At 37.4% G+C, this 16,737-nt stretch overlaps 1 protein-coding gene and 1 long non-coding RNA gene across 2 annotated transcripts in view; one reads left to right on the forward strand and one right to left on the reverse strand.

The window, feature by feature from the left end:
* Positions 1 to 14,458, forward strand: part of LOC108680969 (formin-J) — a 32,449-nt gene extending 17,991 nt beyond the window's left edge. The window contains exons 6-10 of the mRNA XM_047881771.1: positions 8,615 to 8,877; positions 9,378 to 9,959; positions 10,497 to 10,552; positions 11,203 to 11,353; positions 11,862 to 14,458. Coding sequence (XP_047737727.1) covers positions 8,615 to 8,877; positions 9,378 to 9,959; positions 10,497 to 10,552; positions 11,203 to 11,353; positions 11,862 to 12,794 — 1,985 coding nt within the window. The 3' untranslated portion in view covers positions 12,795 to 14,458. The remainder of the gene's footprint in view (positions 1 to 8,614; positions 8,878 to 9,377; positions 9,960 to 10,496; positions 10,553 to 11,202; positions 11,354 to 11,861) is intronic.
* Positions 14,459 to 14,524: 66 nt separating this feature from the next.
* LOC108680974 lies at positions 14,525 to 16,728 on the reverse strand. The gene is made up of 2 exons (XR_001931461.2): positions 16,509 to 16,728; positions 14,525 to 15,379 (listed from the first exon to the last, which is right to left on the reverse strand). It is a non-coding gene; the product is annotated as an uncharacterized LOC108680974 (long non-coding RNA).
* Positions 16,729 to 16,737: the final 9 nt, after the last annotated feature.

Raw genomic sequence — 16,737 nt, forward strand, 5'->3', positions numbered from 1 at the left:
CAGAAGAATGAATGGATCAAATTGTCCAAATAGTGACGTACTTTCTTGCCCGCACTAGACTTGACAGCTGGTGCGAGTAATGCACTCAGAAGAATGAATGGATCAAATTGTCCAAATAGTGACGTACTTTCTTGCCCGCAGCACGAACATAGAGCGCATGTAGCCCAGATATCCTCTTATGCAAGATCTAACTGGGTCAAGATAATCCACGCAAGGGCAGAAGTCAATCGCTATTAGAATAGAATAGAAGTGTCGGCGTTGAATAAATAGGCCCATGGCCTGTTGCCGATTCTTGAACTTTTCGTGACTTGATTCACAAGGGATCCGGCCTTTGGAACCCGATCTTTCCATAGCTTACGATTGATTGAGATAGCTGCTGGACTTATTGCCTGGTCCGTAATTTGCTAGGCATTTTAAGACTGAACATATGCTTCTGCATAGCTTCGTCTAGTACAACCTTTAGTACAAAGTCACGATCATTTCTCTGAGTAATACGGGCGCAATGTAGGGAAGACAAGGCAGGTGGCACAAGGGCAGAGATTTGGCACTTGCAGCAGGTGCAGGTGGTGGTGGTGCCTTGCTGGTACTTGACGGTGGTGGCGGCGGCTCTGGCAGATGGCTCTCTTAGTTCTCTTTACTGAACAGTCTTGCACTGGTGCTTGCTCTGGGTAACTCGCGTGTTGCGTGTCGTCCTGTGACTTTCATCTTAACTAAAATTTTGACATTTTTTGTTTAATTGTTGGTTACCTGAGTTTTTATTGCTTGGTCGAAATTTTCTTTTAGAAATGAAAAGATGTAGTTGATTAGTGGGGCGTTGTTGTAGCAACAAGCTGGTTAGATATTGTTTAATAGAAAACATATTTCCAATGCATAGAAGCTAAGTGATAACACAATGTATTGAAATAACACCGATCGTTATTAAATACTGCACTTGTTGTGGTTCCCACAACCACAACACACTGAATGTGGCATTCTTTAAAAATTGACTTAAATTGTTAGTGATATATTGTCTTGGCATTTATACAAAATTTTTTTGTTTATACGGCAAAATTAACAAAATTGGCTTCTTATTTCATTGACTGCGTTTCTATTACACTGCCGTTGTCATTTGAGCTAAAATCACATAAATTTTAGCATTTTTGTTAAAATGCTAAGAATTGGTAGAGCCAATTTATCTAAATGGGCTTTGAAATTTTTACTGAAATTATTACTCACGATTTGTAAACTTATTTCATGACGGTATAATTTGGAAGGCTTTAATTCGGGATAATGTACCGTAAGTGACTGCATTCACTATGTGACTGCAACGTAACTGACTATTACCAAATTACTGCACCTTAAATGACTATTCTTAATTAACTACATCAGTTATAGAAGGAATTCATCAGTTATATCAGAATTCTGGATCAGTTATATCAGAATTCGCGAGTTCGATCAATCCCGCATTCGCGGATGCGGACCTTGAAAATTTCAAACGCAGTGTCGCGGCCCAACAGGAAAACCTAAATTTAAGCTTGAACCGTCCTTGTGCCAGATTCTTCGTCTTGTTTCTAATTTAGCATTGAAGTTCTCTCGAGTTCGGTGGTTACTCTTGTTTGAGTGCCAGCGCCTCTGAGCCATGGACCCCAACGCTGGCGGTTGGTTGTGTGTTGTACATACTGTATTTTTGATGGCTTAATTCATACAAACTTTTATTACGTACAAACTTTTATTCTCGACGCATTACAAGTTGCTATGGATACTTCAGTATTGTTTGTTTGTTGCTTCTGCCCATCAGTACAAGCGCAACTCGTTGCTGTGTTTTATTCGATTGTAACGCTTCTGATTCTAATGCCTTTTTAATTTTTGCTTGCATCACTGTATTGCAATAATGCATTAGTTTCGATTATCATTGCCTTATAGTTTCATTCATTTTCTACACAAGTTATGTGTCCAATTGTTATTCATTGTAAAGCAACACGCGGAATAACTTGAAGGAGTGAACACATATTTTTTATACATTGCATATATGTATATGTCGTGCCGAAATCGCGGAATTGCCGATTCTTTGGAATCGGCAGCCCGTTGGCCTAATTTGTAGAGTAAGCATTTTTATACTATTGGAATCTGGGGTTAGGTCAGTCAGCCAAGATCTTTTTTTAATATTCAAATATAAATGAACTTGACCTAACCTTTTCTAACTCTTAACTGCCGATTAATGTTCTAACCCTAACTTTAACATCCGATTTTCTGAATCAGCATATAAAGTAGATGCTAGACAAAATTCTGATTCTACAGATTAAGCAAACTGGCTGCCGATTCCATAGATTCGGCAATTCTGCGATTTCGGCACGACATGTATAAAAACGTCATTATTGAACTAATTTTAGCAACGTTCCATATTCAGACTACATTATGGCTGATACTTCCATGTCAAACTCATGCCCATCATGAATTAGGTTAAATTTTGCGCTATGGTTATTCATAAATGGTTAAAATAATAACAAATAATGAAAACCAATAAAATGAAGTCAAGAAAAAATTATTTGAAAATTGATAAAAACTAATGAAATTAATGATATTTAAATTATAAGTAGCTGTTAAAGTTTTCGATCGAAGTTTCGAGTAAGGTGCGTTCAGAGTTGAGCGCCAGTTAGTGGTGCAAGAACATAGCCTTATTAGGCATCATAGCGCCCACCTAATTGCTCTCTTGAAGAGACCGACGTGCCCTTATCTTGCTTGTATGAGAGCTGCTTTTGTACGAGCCGTTTGTTTGGGGCCTCGAAAAATCGTGGTTCAATTTTAAGTATGTACAGAGCACTGACTAGTCTAAATTCTTGCTTGCTCACGTCCTATCAGAAAGTTTTTTGCTGATATTTCTTGTATAATCTTTGGTGCTCGTTTTCTTACTTCTGCCTCTTAAGGTTATTGTATAGCAGTCATTACGTCACCATTTATGCAGGAATCTTGTGGCAACAATATTATTAATTTCTACTGGGAGGAAGTTATTTGTTAACTGGTCTAAAACATCAACATTTCCTGCTCTGATTTTGCGTTCTGCCCGGAGACATACATCACCTAACTACGGACATGCATTATAAGCAAATTCATTCATTTAATACAATCGACCAAAGATATTCATTACAATTAACTACAGACATACATACTAAAACCGACTACAGACATACCCTACAATCAATAACGCACACATTCAAATCAACTACAGCCATACGTCATAAACAGCTACAGCCATTACAATTAACAATGTTTGGCTTGCTTCAAGGTAGAACTGAGCTAAACATCTCAGTGTGCCGAGGCATGTATACGCGACTGCTTCGTTATACTTCAACATCCCGTGTGTACATTTCAGCTAAGATTCATCCCTTCAAATTCGAAGTTTGAGCTTTGAACGACGTGTTCCTTTTTTAATAACATCATCCGAGGTGAAATTTTGCAGTTAATCATTTTATATCTTGAAATTGTTTATTTTCTTGACTACTGAACATCATGAAAATCTCTCAAGCGATCGATTATAGCTCTCAATAATCTGCATTGAAAAATATGACGACGTAACGCCAAGTGATGTCTCCATGGCGCTTCACACTTGTGTTATCAGTTCTCGATAATGTAATATATTGGAAGACTATGATGGCTGAATTTTAGCCACGATTGTTGATGTGTAACCATAATTATAACGAAGGCTTAAGTCTTCAATGTGAAGGCACCCATTTCGCTACGCCATAAACCGGTTTTTAAATTTTATTTTGTCGAATATAATGTACATCTAATCCGCGTGTCTCCGTGGTTCACTTTTTGGGCAAAGAAATGTTTTTTTAATGACACGAGTTCCATTAACGTTGCTACAAGAAAATATCTACTTTCGTAGACTTGCAAATTTTATTCCGCATCTCAAGAACATGAGTAAAATTTATTTTTTACTCGCGTTTATTTTCCACGAAACTTGACATATTAAATATCTCGTATTATGATTCGCTGCTTTCTATTTTATTTTACAGAGTTTTTGTATGATATTCTTACATATATTACTTCAATTGACGTGATGCCAAAAAGCTTATAAGTTATGTGAGATTAATCTAACTGTAAATTTAATTATAATTGCTATGTGTTCATAAGCTTTGAGATTTGGATTTGAACGCCATGTTCAAAAGTGAAGCCAGGATTATATTGCAGCCTGGAGCAGGCAGGGGCTCGCCTACTCAAAAATCTGGGGCAGGTAATTTGACAATTTTCATTTGATGCAGTTTTTCTATGCCTATGCTGAGGTGGCCAGTGGTTGCCCACCATAAATGAAAAGCCCAGTAGCCATTCGTAGGCGGACTTCCAATTAAAGCAAAAGCAAACATTCATTCTAAACATAAATGAATATAACGAAAACGATGAATGATCACTCAAACAAAGAATTGAATTTTAATAAGGTATGGCGGCAAATAACCAGACTACCGTTGCACGTCCGAAATAAATCGGCTTGAAATAAAATCAACCACCTATGTCTATGATCATCATTTGATGCTCATAGACATCTAGTGTTACTAGTGATAATTCTGGCTCACGAAATTATTCTTGAATAGGTTGTGGTTGTTGCATTCACTGCGGTGATTGTGTACTCGGGTCAGAAAAATTGTTAGTAAAAATTTGTGTGTGGTGGTTTTTCTCGGAAGCTCGTTACGATCTACAATTATTTACCAATTGGTTGTAAGATATTTATTACGTTGACCGTTACTTCACGTGTACTAATTCATGGTGAATGAGGTTTTCCTAAATGACATTCATCCTTATTTAGGATTTTGTGCATTGATTCTGATGTGTTGTAAATTGCCGTGACTGTATGGTCCGGAGGACTTCATTACATACGGAGAGACTAAAATTCATTTCAAATAACGGTTTATCATTACGAGAGCGAGTAATTTTCGTTACGACCGGCAAGTTAATTTAGGAGGTAAAATTTTTATTTCAAATTGGCTTGTGGATAAATTAAAGCTGAATACATGCAAAACTAAGACAATTAGGGTTCTATTTTTTGAAGCTTCTCTAACATTCATGTGAGTGTACACATTGATTGCATATTTTAATGTTTTTAATCGACATTCTAAAGAGCATCCAAACCAATCCTTATGTAATATGTGAAAAGTGTGTGGTTGTTCTAGCCAAATTGCATTCCTACATAAATATTTGGGTAGCGATCTTTCACAGATATAGTCGTTTGATATTTAGTTGACATATGACATCCCTTTGGTCCAGCTCTCCTTTGAAGTTTTTCAGATTAAAGTTGGTTTATTTGTTCATATTTGCGAGGCCGTCTGGAGTAACATTTGTGAACATTACGAAGCTTTCTTATGCTTTTCTTGATTGTATATAAATTAAGAAATCCGGGCCATATAGTCATCTTTTTCGAAAATAAAAAAAATTGCATTTTTGCCTTTCATCCTAAAATGATTATGCTGCGTGAATTCAGTTTATTTATCTACCTAAAAATAAAGAAACGATCTAGTGGGTAGAAAATATTTGTTATTTGCGCACGCAAAATTTCAATTTCATTCCATTTTTCTTAGTAAAAGGTCCGAACTTTCTTCCAAAAGTTTATTGCTCAATTTTAGTTTTTTTTCGTCATGCCGTGCTACTAATACAGGATTTCGGAGGAAAAAGACTCCGGATTACATTTTTCGGCATTGCAAGAAACTACTGTTGTAATTTGTGCTTTTTTTGCTAATATGCTATAAAACTGTCCATATTTAATCGAACAACAAATTTTACTCAGTAGAGAGAACTTCATCCTCCGACTTTGGAATTCCCGTGAACGTTCGCCATGAACAGTAAATTACGTAATTTGAAGGTGTATTGTTTTTTGGTAAAAATAATAACGTAGGAGCTATTTCTAGTCTGTACATATTCTTCATTTGATATGTCGATGAATATATGATCTCGTATGCATTTGGTTATATTCGTGCTGATTACTTCTGTTCACGTCATATCTCGTTTAGAATTGATTACATTCGTAATAATTATTTCTGTTCACGTCAGATCTCGTATAAATTCAAATATAGTCGTAAAAATTATTTTTGTTCTCGCCAAATCTCGTATAAATTCGAATACATTAGTAAAAATTATTTCTGTTCTCGCCTAATGTCGTAGAGATTTTATTACGTTCAAAATAATTTGTATCGTTATAAATGCTCGTGCTGTGGTCGGAGCTTCAATGCATGCGTTACCAGCGACATGTGAGGCGTGAACGTAAGGAGCGCTTAGCCTTGCGTGAGTCAGCTTTGGCTGCCAAAACCAAGCTTCTTCCTCCACGGCGCCCGTCTGACCAAATTAGACGCGATGAAAAGAATGCACCGCTAGCACCTACGCTCCTCTTGTTCTATCTTGTAAAGTCTCTATAAAATCTAATTTTTACATGAAATAGCGTATTTTGATGTTTTCTTTCTATATTTTTTAATTTTTATTAGGTATTTTGATATTTTCATATCGTATTTTGGTAGTTTTAGTTTAAAAACATCAGTCGCTATTAATTATTCGCACATAGATAGGTCTACTTTTTTAATCCGTATTTCTCAACTTATCTAAGTTTAGAAGGACGAAATTTTTCTTATTCTATAGATAAATATGATAAAATACAATTTACTCTAAACCTAGGACCGTTTTTTCAATATAATATCATTATGCGAATTCCTTTAACGCTATTGTTCTATTTAATATTCGGACAATTCAATACGTGATAAATTACCTTCCTATGCCTCTTGATTTATGCAAATCAATGCGTGTGTGTTATCCAATGCAATGTTTCCTAGCATTGCTAATTCTTGTACGTCACAGATATTTCCTATAAGTTCACTTCCTTTACCAATTTATACCAGAACAGGTTGACTGTAAATGAATGTAAATTATAGAAAATATGTTTTGAGATGTATCATTATTTCGAATTGAAGTAAATGAACGTCTTATTCTCGATGGCTTTGTACTTAATTTTTTGATGCTTGAAGGTGGATTCAATACATTGTATCGAATTTAGGCAATGTGTTGAAGTGCATTCAATGTTTTACATTGAGTTATTTTATTTCGCATATACCTACACATTGTTACTCCCAAGTGCTTCGTGTCGACCCAGCTTGTGAACGCTTTTATTTGCTGTTTGTTTACAGTTGTTTTGAGATCACTATCATCAATTTCTTCGTAGTTATCGTCTGCTGCGTTCTTGTTCGTCTCATATTATCCTATTGATTAAAAATTAAGACTCGCAACATTATACAGACCAAGATCTGTCATAGCTTTTCTTCACACATGCTCTCATCCCTCAAAGTTTCAAGGTGGTCGACGTGTTCGCTTGTTTACGTTTCATGTATCCTTGTAGCAAAGTTGTTTGTGCAGTGAGTGACGTCACTAACATAACTTGATCTGTAAACAAATTCGTGCCGCGCTATCCTTGTATACTGAGGTTTGGCGCCACACGAGGTGGCAGTCAGCCTTGTGTGTCAGTCAGCCTCGTGTGGCAGTCAGCCTTGTGTGGCAGTCAGCTTGTGTGGCAGTCAGCCTTGTGTGGCAGTCAGCCTTGTGTGGCAATTCAGTCTTGATTGTGTGTGATTGTTCAGTGTTTTTGCTTCCTTTAATACGATAACAATTATTAGCCCTATAAAAACCATCCATCGGGAAAATTATTTTCGAAGCATTCTTGCGTAAACCTAACTGTTAGTTTACATGGCATGCTTGTATTATTAAGTAATTTATTAAAGTAATCAGTATTACCGAGAGATTGCAATAATTCAATTTTGTGGAATTCCATATCATTTCTGATTTTGTTTCATTTAATTACTCAATGAATTTTTGGAAATAATCGATGGCTGCAAATATATTTTTTCACTTTTCACTCTAATTTTTGACTCAGTGTCAATTTATAATTTTTCAATTTATAATTCACGTTCGCCCAAGTTATCGCATATTACAAATACAAGATATCACAGAGAACCAATAAATTAATAGGTGAAACTTCACCAATCATATAAAGTTTTAAGAAGTTGTTCCTTAAACAAAGTGTGTTTATTGATACATTTTTATAAATTATCTGCCCTTACAGCTCTATCCTTGTGTCTGTATCTATGTGTCTGATTGTGGATCGCGTTAAGATAACTGCGGAAATTTTCTATATTTAGTAGAAGAATTCTAGTGTTCTTTATTTCACTTTTCTTTATATATGTTCTTTGTCATCCTTTTAAAATCTTATCGGTGTTTGCATTGGGCGTCAGCTATAACCAACCTGAATTTTTCCCAACTGGCATTCAAAATTAAAACTTGATTTTACACGAATAAAATAGTAACCAATTATTTTAAAGCCAAGAAAATGCCGAGAAAATTCACCGTAAATCCAATGAGAACGTTCGATACCAGCTCCAAAAGTAAAAAAATTGGAACCTAAACACTTTCAAGAAAAAAAATCCTGTTTAAACATGACTAGTAGTTTTTCTTTGAAGTTTCTGAAACGTTCTTTTAAAAAAAATATATAATGGTGGATTTACTTGCCAGTTTATTTTCCATTGAAATCTCTGGATAATTAGCGATTCTGGCAGTTAAATTATATTTTTATTTCAGTAAAAATATATATTATTGCATTGAATTTGTGCAGGTGACAACATTGGTGGAGTGCCCCCCAACAACAGTAACATCAACACGACAACAATGCCGGGCTTCGGAACTATGGGTGGTTTTGGCGCTACGCCTTTTGGCATGGGTGGCATGGGTGATGGTAACCCGATGGCTCACGAGTTCGCGAAACTACAAAACGATTTCTTCAAATGGCAAGACCAGCTGATGCAGAACCAGCACGTTCTCCACTCCAGAGTCGCGCCTCTTGCTGGTCCATCGACAGGCATACTTCCCGACTTGCAGGTACATTCAGAAAAATGCATTGGTCACATTGTCCAAATAGAGACGAACTTTCTTGCATGTAGAGCTGATACGCCCTATTCCGCGATAAGAGAGTCAATGTCATACACTAAGAGAAATAAGCGAGACTGTGGATAAATAGTGATGCCAACATGACCCAGTTTTGCCAGGTGTCGCGTCAGTGCTACGTGTGATCACTGCTCGTGCTGTGTTATTAAAGGTTTTTTTACTCGTTCAATTTCCTCGGTATAGTTAAAGTTAGAAGAAGCCAAATTTGACTTCTTGTTAAAAAATTTAGTTAGATTATTGATGCTCGTGGCCGAATGCTATACATTTTTATTGGGATAGATAAATATTAGTTGATGTATCTCAGGGACACCTTTTGTCAAAGTATTTGTAAACTCAAAAGGTTTATTTCAATCTTCTTTCAATTCAGAAAAGTAGAAAACGTGCTAGAAATATTCTACTACTAGAAGCAGTGCTATGAGCCGAACTTTGCGCAGGGCCCCAGACGACCGGAGCAAGGAAAACCTCGCGAGATCACCATCCCAATCATGATCGAGACCGACGACGAACCGACCTTTGTTCAGCAACCTGAACCTCAACAGCAGCTGCAACAACAGCAACAATGGTTGCGACAGCAGCAACAACAGATGCAACAACAACAGATGCAACAACAGATGCAACAGCAACAACGCTCATCGCAGCATCAACCAACGATGCGCCAAGTGCAGCCTCAACGGTTCCAACAACCTGTTCCTCAGAAAGCTCCTCCACAACGGCAGTGGCCTCCTATGCAACAGCAGCCGATGATGCAGCAACAGCCAACGATGCAGCAGCAGCCAGTGATGCAGCAGCAGCCAATGCAACAGCAGCAGCCGATGATGCAGCATCAGCCAATGATGCAGCAGCAGCCAATGCAACAGCAGCAGCCAATGATGCAGCAGCAGCAGCCGATGATGATGCAGCAGCCAGTGATGCAGCCGCAGCAGCCAATGATGCAGCAGCAGCCAATGATGCAGCAACAGCCGCTAATGATGCAGCAGCAACCGTCTCTTGGCCGGATGCAGCAACAAGTTCCTCAGGTTTGTTAAATCGATATTTTTTCATCCATCCTGGGAATATCCGTTATTCTTTGGTCCAATAAAAGTATTTTATGAATAGTTCTTCATAGACTCGATTTTAATTGCCAGCGGCAAGGCCTTGATTTTTTATCTAGAAACATTTTTTTCAATGGACTGTGTAACTTTTTCCTTCCTGAACGCGAATCCAAACTTGAGTGAGAGGATTTGCATGCCTCCGACAAGATTCCTCCAGCAACCTTCATCTGTTGACTTTGCCAATTTATTGCATTCATTGTACCCAGAATTAGTGGGCTTCTCTAGACGTTGCGTGGATTTATGTTCATTATTGAATTTTGCAGTAATTCTAGAAAATACACTTTAGATTTGATTCGTATACATTTTTTATTGAGATCAAAAATAGGTAGGGGTAAGCGAAATTTTATCCTATGCGTTTGCTTCATTTTTGCTTCTCTCGTTCAGTGAAGAGGCTCATTTAAAATGGATGATGTATAAATACATACTTAGTGCATACTAGCAAAATTCGTTTTTTATTCGCAGGCTACAATGGCCGCCAGTCCTGGGCCATCTCAAATGGTGCAGCCGCAGTCAGGAGGGTGAGTACTTGATTTAAAACCTGTTTTTTTACAAGCTTTCCTCGTAATTTGTTCTTATAGAACATATCCTCGAGTACTTTCAACTATTCAGTGTCTTGATCTTGCTCCCGAATTGGCAACGTGAATACTACGCATGAATAATTTTGCCAATCGCAAAGTCTAGCTGTAGTTCATTTTGTGTATCTCGACTAGTAATTATTTTATTCCGCAGATGGAAAGCTAATCCACTCAATCAGAGTTGGATTTCCCCGCATCTGAAAGGGATTTTACTCATACAAGACTCGTAATTCACAAATAAAAATAATCGTATATTTTTTTTATTCGTCTATCATTTCCAATGAATACTTTTTCGTCAATGCGCAAGAAGTCTTCCTGGATTATTTGAACATGTATACTGTCATTGAGATTCTAGATTACGCTCAACCTTTCAACGAACCTGACTGAGGCTATCCCAATGCAATCATTGAATGTCGAGGTATAGAGATATGCGCTGTTGGGTAATAAAACAAGGAAAAACTGCTAAAATCTTATGTTTTTCAAATCCTACTATTCAGCACACACGGCGAATTAATATGTACGTGACAACTCATTTCTACTGACTGACAACTCATTGTTTTTATCTGCTGATTGTTTTTCTTTTGTCGGCTCAGTCGCTGGGGCCCGCCCACAAACGTTGGGACTTGGGTGGAAAGACCTCAGGAGATCGCCGCTGAAGACTTGCAATCTTCAGCTCCTAAGGGGAAAATGGCTCCTGCTTTCTCTCGACCGTTCCAAAACCCTCCGACGCAACAAACCGCCGCTGTAAGTGTAAAGCTGTTATTTGAAAAACCTGCATTGTCTTTAAACGAAATGAGAATACGTGATTTATATCGCAAAGAAGACCAACTGCGAGCGTAATTGACCGTGTGTATTCATTCTTCTATTGAAATAACGTAACCAATTCAATGAGATAATAATTTATTTGATCATTTAAAAAATAATGATTCTACATTCAATATTTCAAATTCCATTTTATGTTTCGCTGATAGAAGACAGGAATATTTTGTTATACGACATCAGGAAGTATTCAGAGCATAATTTTTTCTTTCTTAATGCAAAGGGTTTGGATATTTTAGATTCTGCCAGAATGTATTTCTTTGTTTCTATTAAAAAGTACAGGTATTATTATTTACATTTATTTGCACTAGAGAATATGATTTACACCAAAAGATTCTGCAGTCGTGTAGCGAAAAGGCCTATTTACTTTTTGTAAATTGTCTCAAATTAAAGTTAGCGAAATGTCCTGAAAAAAGTATTATTCAATTCACAGTTCAACACTAATGGCCACCAGGGAAGCGACAGCGGACCCAACGCTCGCTACACGTCAGTTGTGACTTTAGCTAACGGCGACCAGGCCAGCGAACAAGCGGCGCGCGACAAAGTGCGCTCAGTGGTTCAGCTCAACAGCACTCCTGCTCCGCCGCTTGCTGCTCGGCAAGACTCAAACAAGCCCCTATTCCAGACCACTTATCTTGAAGAGCCTAATGAATTCAGCAGCAAAATCCTGGAAAGTGCCAGTAAAAATTCAGCGCCACTTGCAGAGGCGCCGTGGCGTAGGAATTCTGGGACCGTTCAGTCACCGCAGAGTACCCAGAAAATTGCCTCGTTTGAGCCCCCGATGTCGTCCCGTTTAGTGGCCGCCGCCAACGCTGCATCGTCTGAAACTCAGCCTAAGACGCCGTCTCCGCCCCGAAGCGTTGCGCAGCCACAACGTCAGTCACCGCCATATTGTCCTGTGGATCAACGGACGTCTCCTTCCAGAGAAAACTTCCTCCAAAAGAACGAGTCTCCGGTACCCGAGTTTGCGAATCTAAAGCTGAGACCTTCGCCTCCCCCAACTGAAAATCAAGCATCTATTACTCCTCAAACTTTCTCTACACCTTCGCCTCCTGTGTGCTCCACTATTCCACCTCCACCTGCTCCTGTTGGAGGACCTCCACCCCCTCCACCTTCTGCTGGGGGACCTCCACCACCCCCTCCACTTGCTGGAGGTCCTCCTCCACCTCCACCCCCACCAGGCCTAGCTCGTAGGCCACAAGCTCCGACAGAGGACCGCCGAACTTCTACCGGGAAAAAGATAATTTCTTCAGACCAGCCGGCCGAACTTGACCCGCGCGATGAGCTCATGATGGCAATCCGAGGCTTTGGAGGCACAAGCTCGGGTCGACTTAGGAGAACTTATCGGCACCCAGAGCAAGATTAAATGTCTCCTTCTCTCTCTTCCAATAAATCTGATGGTGTGGCGATGATACTCGAAATGATACGTGAAGTTTTCATTGGTTGTCGACCGCGATTCTGCACGGTCGCTTAATGTCGATTCCGCGAACTCATCACTATCGCCATTACCGTGCGTCTTGTCTCACCTATACGCGTAAATGGATTAAAATTGAAGGTAAAAAGAAGCGTCGCGAAATAGGACCCTGATATCTGGTTTTTCTAAACCCACTATAGCATCAGTGTCGGTTATTTAGGAAATATCGAGTTTTTCTTACTGAATGTCAGAGAGTCGTTTAAGTTTGCTGGTGTTGGTGTAAAGTAAACACGATCGAAAAGTGCCAATTCGGTTTATAATTCTGCCTTCAATGTTCTGTCTAATAATAGTCTATAATCCATATGCATGCATCTATCTAGTAATGTTTCAAACTGCGTTTTATTGTTCTGTATAAATATAATATACTATCTTCTATCATACTCTGTTTTGTGTTACGCAGTTACGATAAAAATTGCGAGAATTGAGCAATTATACCTGAATACCTGGATGCTTATTCACGAATTTGAATGATCCAAAAGTGGATAATATAGCTAATAAGATTGTAAATATTTGATTATCAAAGTTTAATTTTTTTCATCACATGTGATGTCTTCTTAGTCTTTTTTTATTATTCATTTTGGTATTTCATCATACAAATGTTTTCAGTATATTCAAGCTCGTAACCGTGTTTTGGGCAAGAACTGTTCAATATTCTGTTTTATTATCTTCTCAATCTTCATTAATTTCGCTTACGTTTCAGATCACGAGTGCCTTTTTCATGACGGCGAAATATAATATAAATAAGCTAAGCTGAACATTCTATGGTCATTGTCAGCGATCATTATAATCACGGCGTGTAGAACTTGGGGAATTTTTTCCGTTTTCTACTCGAGTGGAGATTTATAAGGTTTTTATACAGTTAATCATTGTGTTGTACTAAAATTATCTACACATTTGCAGCAAAGTTAGAATGATGGTAACTATCGTCAAATCTTGAACGCAGTAGCGCAATGATAAGTAAACTAAATTGACTAGTCAAATGATGCGACCGTTGCTGCACTTACATCAGTCAAGTCTGAAGAAAGTTGATTAATTAATGGGTATGTATTTCTTTCAAGTTATTGTCGCTTGAGAAAGTCTCTCTCACCACCAATAATATTCATCAAGTTAGTCTCTGTTATGCATGCCCGTTGATGTCTTCTATATTACAAATGACCGTTTATTTCGCCTAGTCTAATCAGTGTTGCTTGATGTCTAAAAAATTCATTAAGTCTGTGACATGAATTCAGCCTGCACATGTAACTAATTTCTCTCAAGGTCGAACTTAGATTCTAGTAACAAGTAAATCTGTGACATTTCCCATCAGACATTATAATTTGTTTTAGTTGCTAGGATCAAGATGCCGTTGTAAAAATAACGATGTTATTTTGAGAGTATTTAACTAGCCAAGCTTCAAATCATACACAAAAAATCGTTAAGTTATTTTCGTCTCTACAATCAATAATATGATTGATGCCATAGATTTTATAGAACATTAGTCTCCCTGAATTTATAACAGGATAAGTTGTATTCGTTCATGTGTTTATAAAGCTTATGTCAATAAATTTAAATGTTCATAAATGCTTTTCCTGCAGTTGACCTTTGCATGAGGTTATTTTTCATGAACGTACTGACTTGCTTTGAAACTGAATGCCTTGTATTTTATCAATCAAAATTATGTACATGTTCATTTCACACACACAAACGGCAATAATTTAAGGTAATTCACATAATGAACAAGTTAATTTATATCTCGAAAAACCTACAACTCCGACAAAGCAAAAAGAACGCGTTAATACAACATTCAATTGTTCAAAACAGACATGGTGTATATTCTATATTCTGCAGTAATTGAAGTACAAGTTGCACTCCAATGCCTTACATGTAATGACTAGAGTTTCACTCATCTTTTATAGTGTCGCTCAGTTAACACTTTAACTTAAAAATATTTTCCATTAAATTACGAATGACCTATTATTGCACACATCCGACACAGCTTTAACGCGATTCGACATCTACAATATTAAACACACATTTACCGGAAAAATCTCACGAGTTTATACTGAATGAATAAATTAGTCTAACCTAATATTTACAAAAATGATTTTCATGGTCAATATTATCTTACAGTGGCAAACAAATGCCCTTCACAATCATTACAGCTACGATGATGCGCGAACGCTCGTCTTTCTCGAACCAAGAACACATTCTCCACCACCGACGTCGGTAGGACATCTAGTAAATCAACTATTTCATTGAAATTGTTTTGCCGTATGGTTGAAAATTTGTGACCCAAGTCGGTTAGTTTCTTAGTGCGTTTTTGGTTTGAGAAACGTTTCGATAATTGAGCGTATATGCCGACTTTCACCAATACCGTTCTGATAACACAACACGCCGCGTGCTGCAGCGACAGCGGCGTGCAGAACGTCGTGCAGCACTCAATTTTATGGTCAACATTTTTATTTTCAGTCGCCCGAGCTCCTGCAACCAATAGGAGCCTGCCCAAGAGAAATAAACATGAAAATGGAAAGAAAATGTAAAAATCTTGAAGTTTGAATGAACGATTATGATGATTCATTAACACTGAAGTTTTTCTATTCGTAGAACAGTTCTCATGTGATAGTTTTTAGAATTAATAATCATTTTTTTTTTCTAAATTCCTAGTCTTCTCTACAGCAGTCTTTTTTTTTTGAAGACATTATTTAAAACAATAATTGTCGATACACATTTTAAATACCAATATTGTGACGTTTGACGACAAATTTCTATCATTTTATGTCTAAGAATATTTTTTTAAATTGACCATTACAGTAATGTTTTTTTCAATTAATTTGAGTGGGTAGGCTCGTGGACTGAAACTGCATGTCTTCCCTCAATAAAAATCTAAAAATGTATCAGGAACTTAGAAAAAGCCCTCGAAAAAAATTGCTGAAGATATAAGTGAAAAAAAAGGAAAATGCTATGATAAAATCCTAGACATCCTGGTATTTCCAAATGATCACTGAAATAATTGGCCTCGTTAGCAGTTGTCAGAAAAATTCAAACGATAGAATATAAACAAGTTTTTTTATTATTTATAAATTGGTCTTAACGTTGTGTAAAAATTATGGATCTAAAGTGCACACAAACTTGTGTGTTGTAAAAGAAACCGTCTTGACTGTTAATAAACAATTTCATTTCATAGAACATAGATCATTTTAATTTTAACCGAAGTCAGGCTCCAAATTTAGAGGCTTTGATTCAAATTTATTTTTTAGGATTTCCGGCAAATACTTCTCTCCATCGAAAATAAGTATTTTTTTCATTTTAGAAAACCAAAATGAAAACCGGTAATAGCTAATGAAATACATAAAAATTTTTCAAACTGTGGATCATTTCCAGAGTTCTTGTAGATCAAACAAAACCTTTGAATTTTTTGCTAGGTTACAGGCGCCTGTTTTTATACGTGTTTCCTAAAACGGCAACTCACGGGGAATTTTCACTGTTCCCTTTACCACGTTTTACTGATTTTCATTTTCAGAGCTGTTAAGACTGTTAGGTACCAATTAAACTCAGTTTAGGCAAGTGGCTTTATGGACTAGTTTCCAGTGCTCCTATAAGAATAAATAAGAAAGAATAGCAACTCACGGCAGAGCACAGATGGGGAGCTGCATGTTGAAGCAATTAATTGGTTCCGCCGACACCGACCAGCCCTCGAGTAGGACATCAGACGCCACCAGAATGTGCAAGTATCTCTCAACGAACTGAAAATAAATAAAAAAACTTTAGGGTATATCAGTGGCGTCTCTAGGCCTATTTCAGGGGGCTTCAGTCCCCCTAAAATTTTCTCATGTCCCCTAAATAATGTCCTGTTCAT

The sequence above is a fragment of the Hyalella azteca genome, unplaced genomic scaffold (genome assembly GCF_000764305.2).
Source record: "Hyalella azteca isolate HAZT.00-mixed unplaced genomic scaffold, Hazt_2.0.2 contig1195, whole genome shotgun sequence".
Taxonomy (NCBI): domain Eukaryota; kingdom Metazoa; phylum Arthropoda; class Malacostraca; order Amphipoda; family Hyalellidae; genus Hyalella; species Hyalella azteca.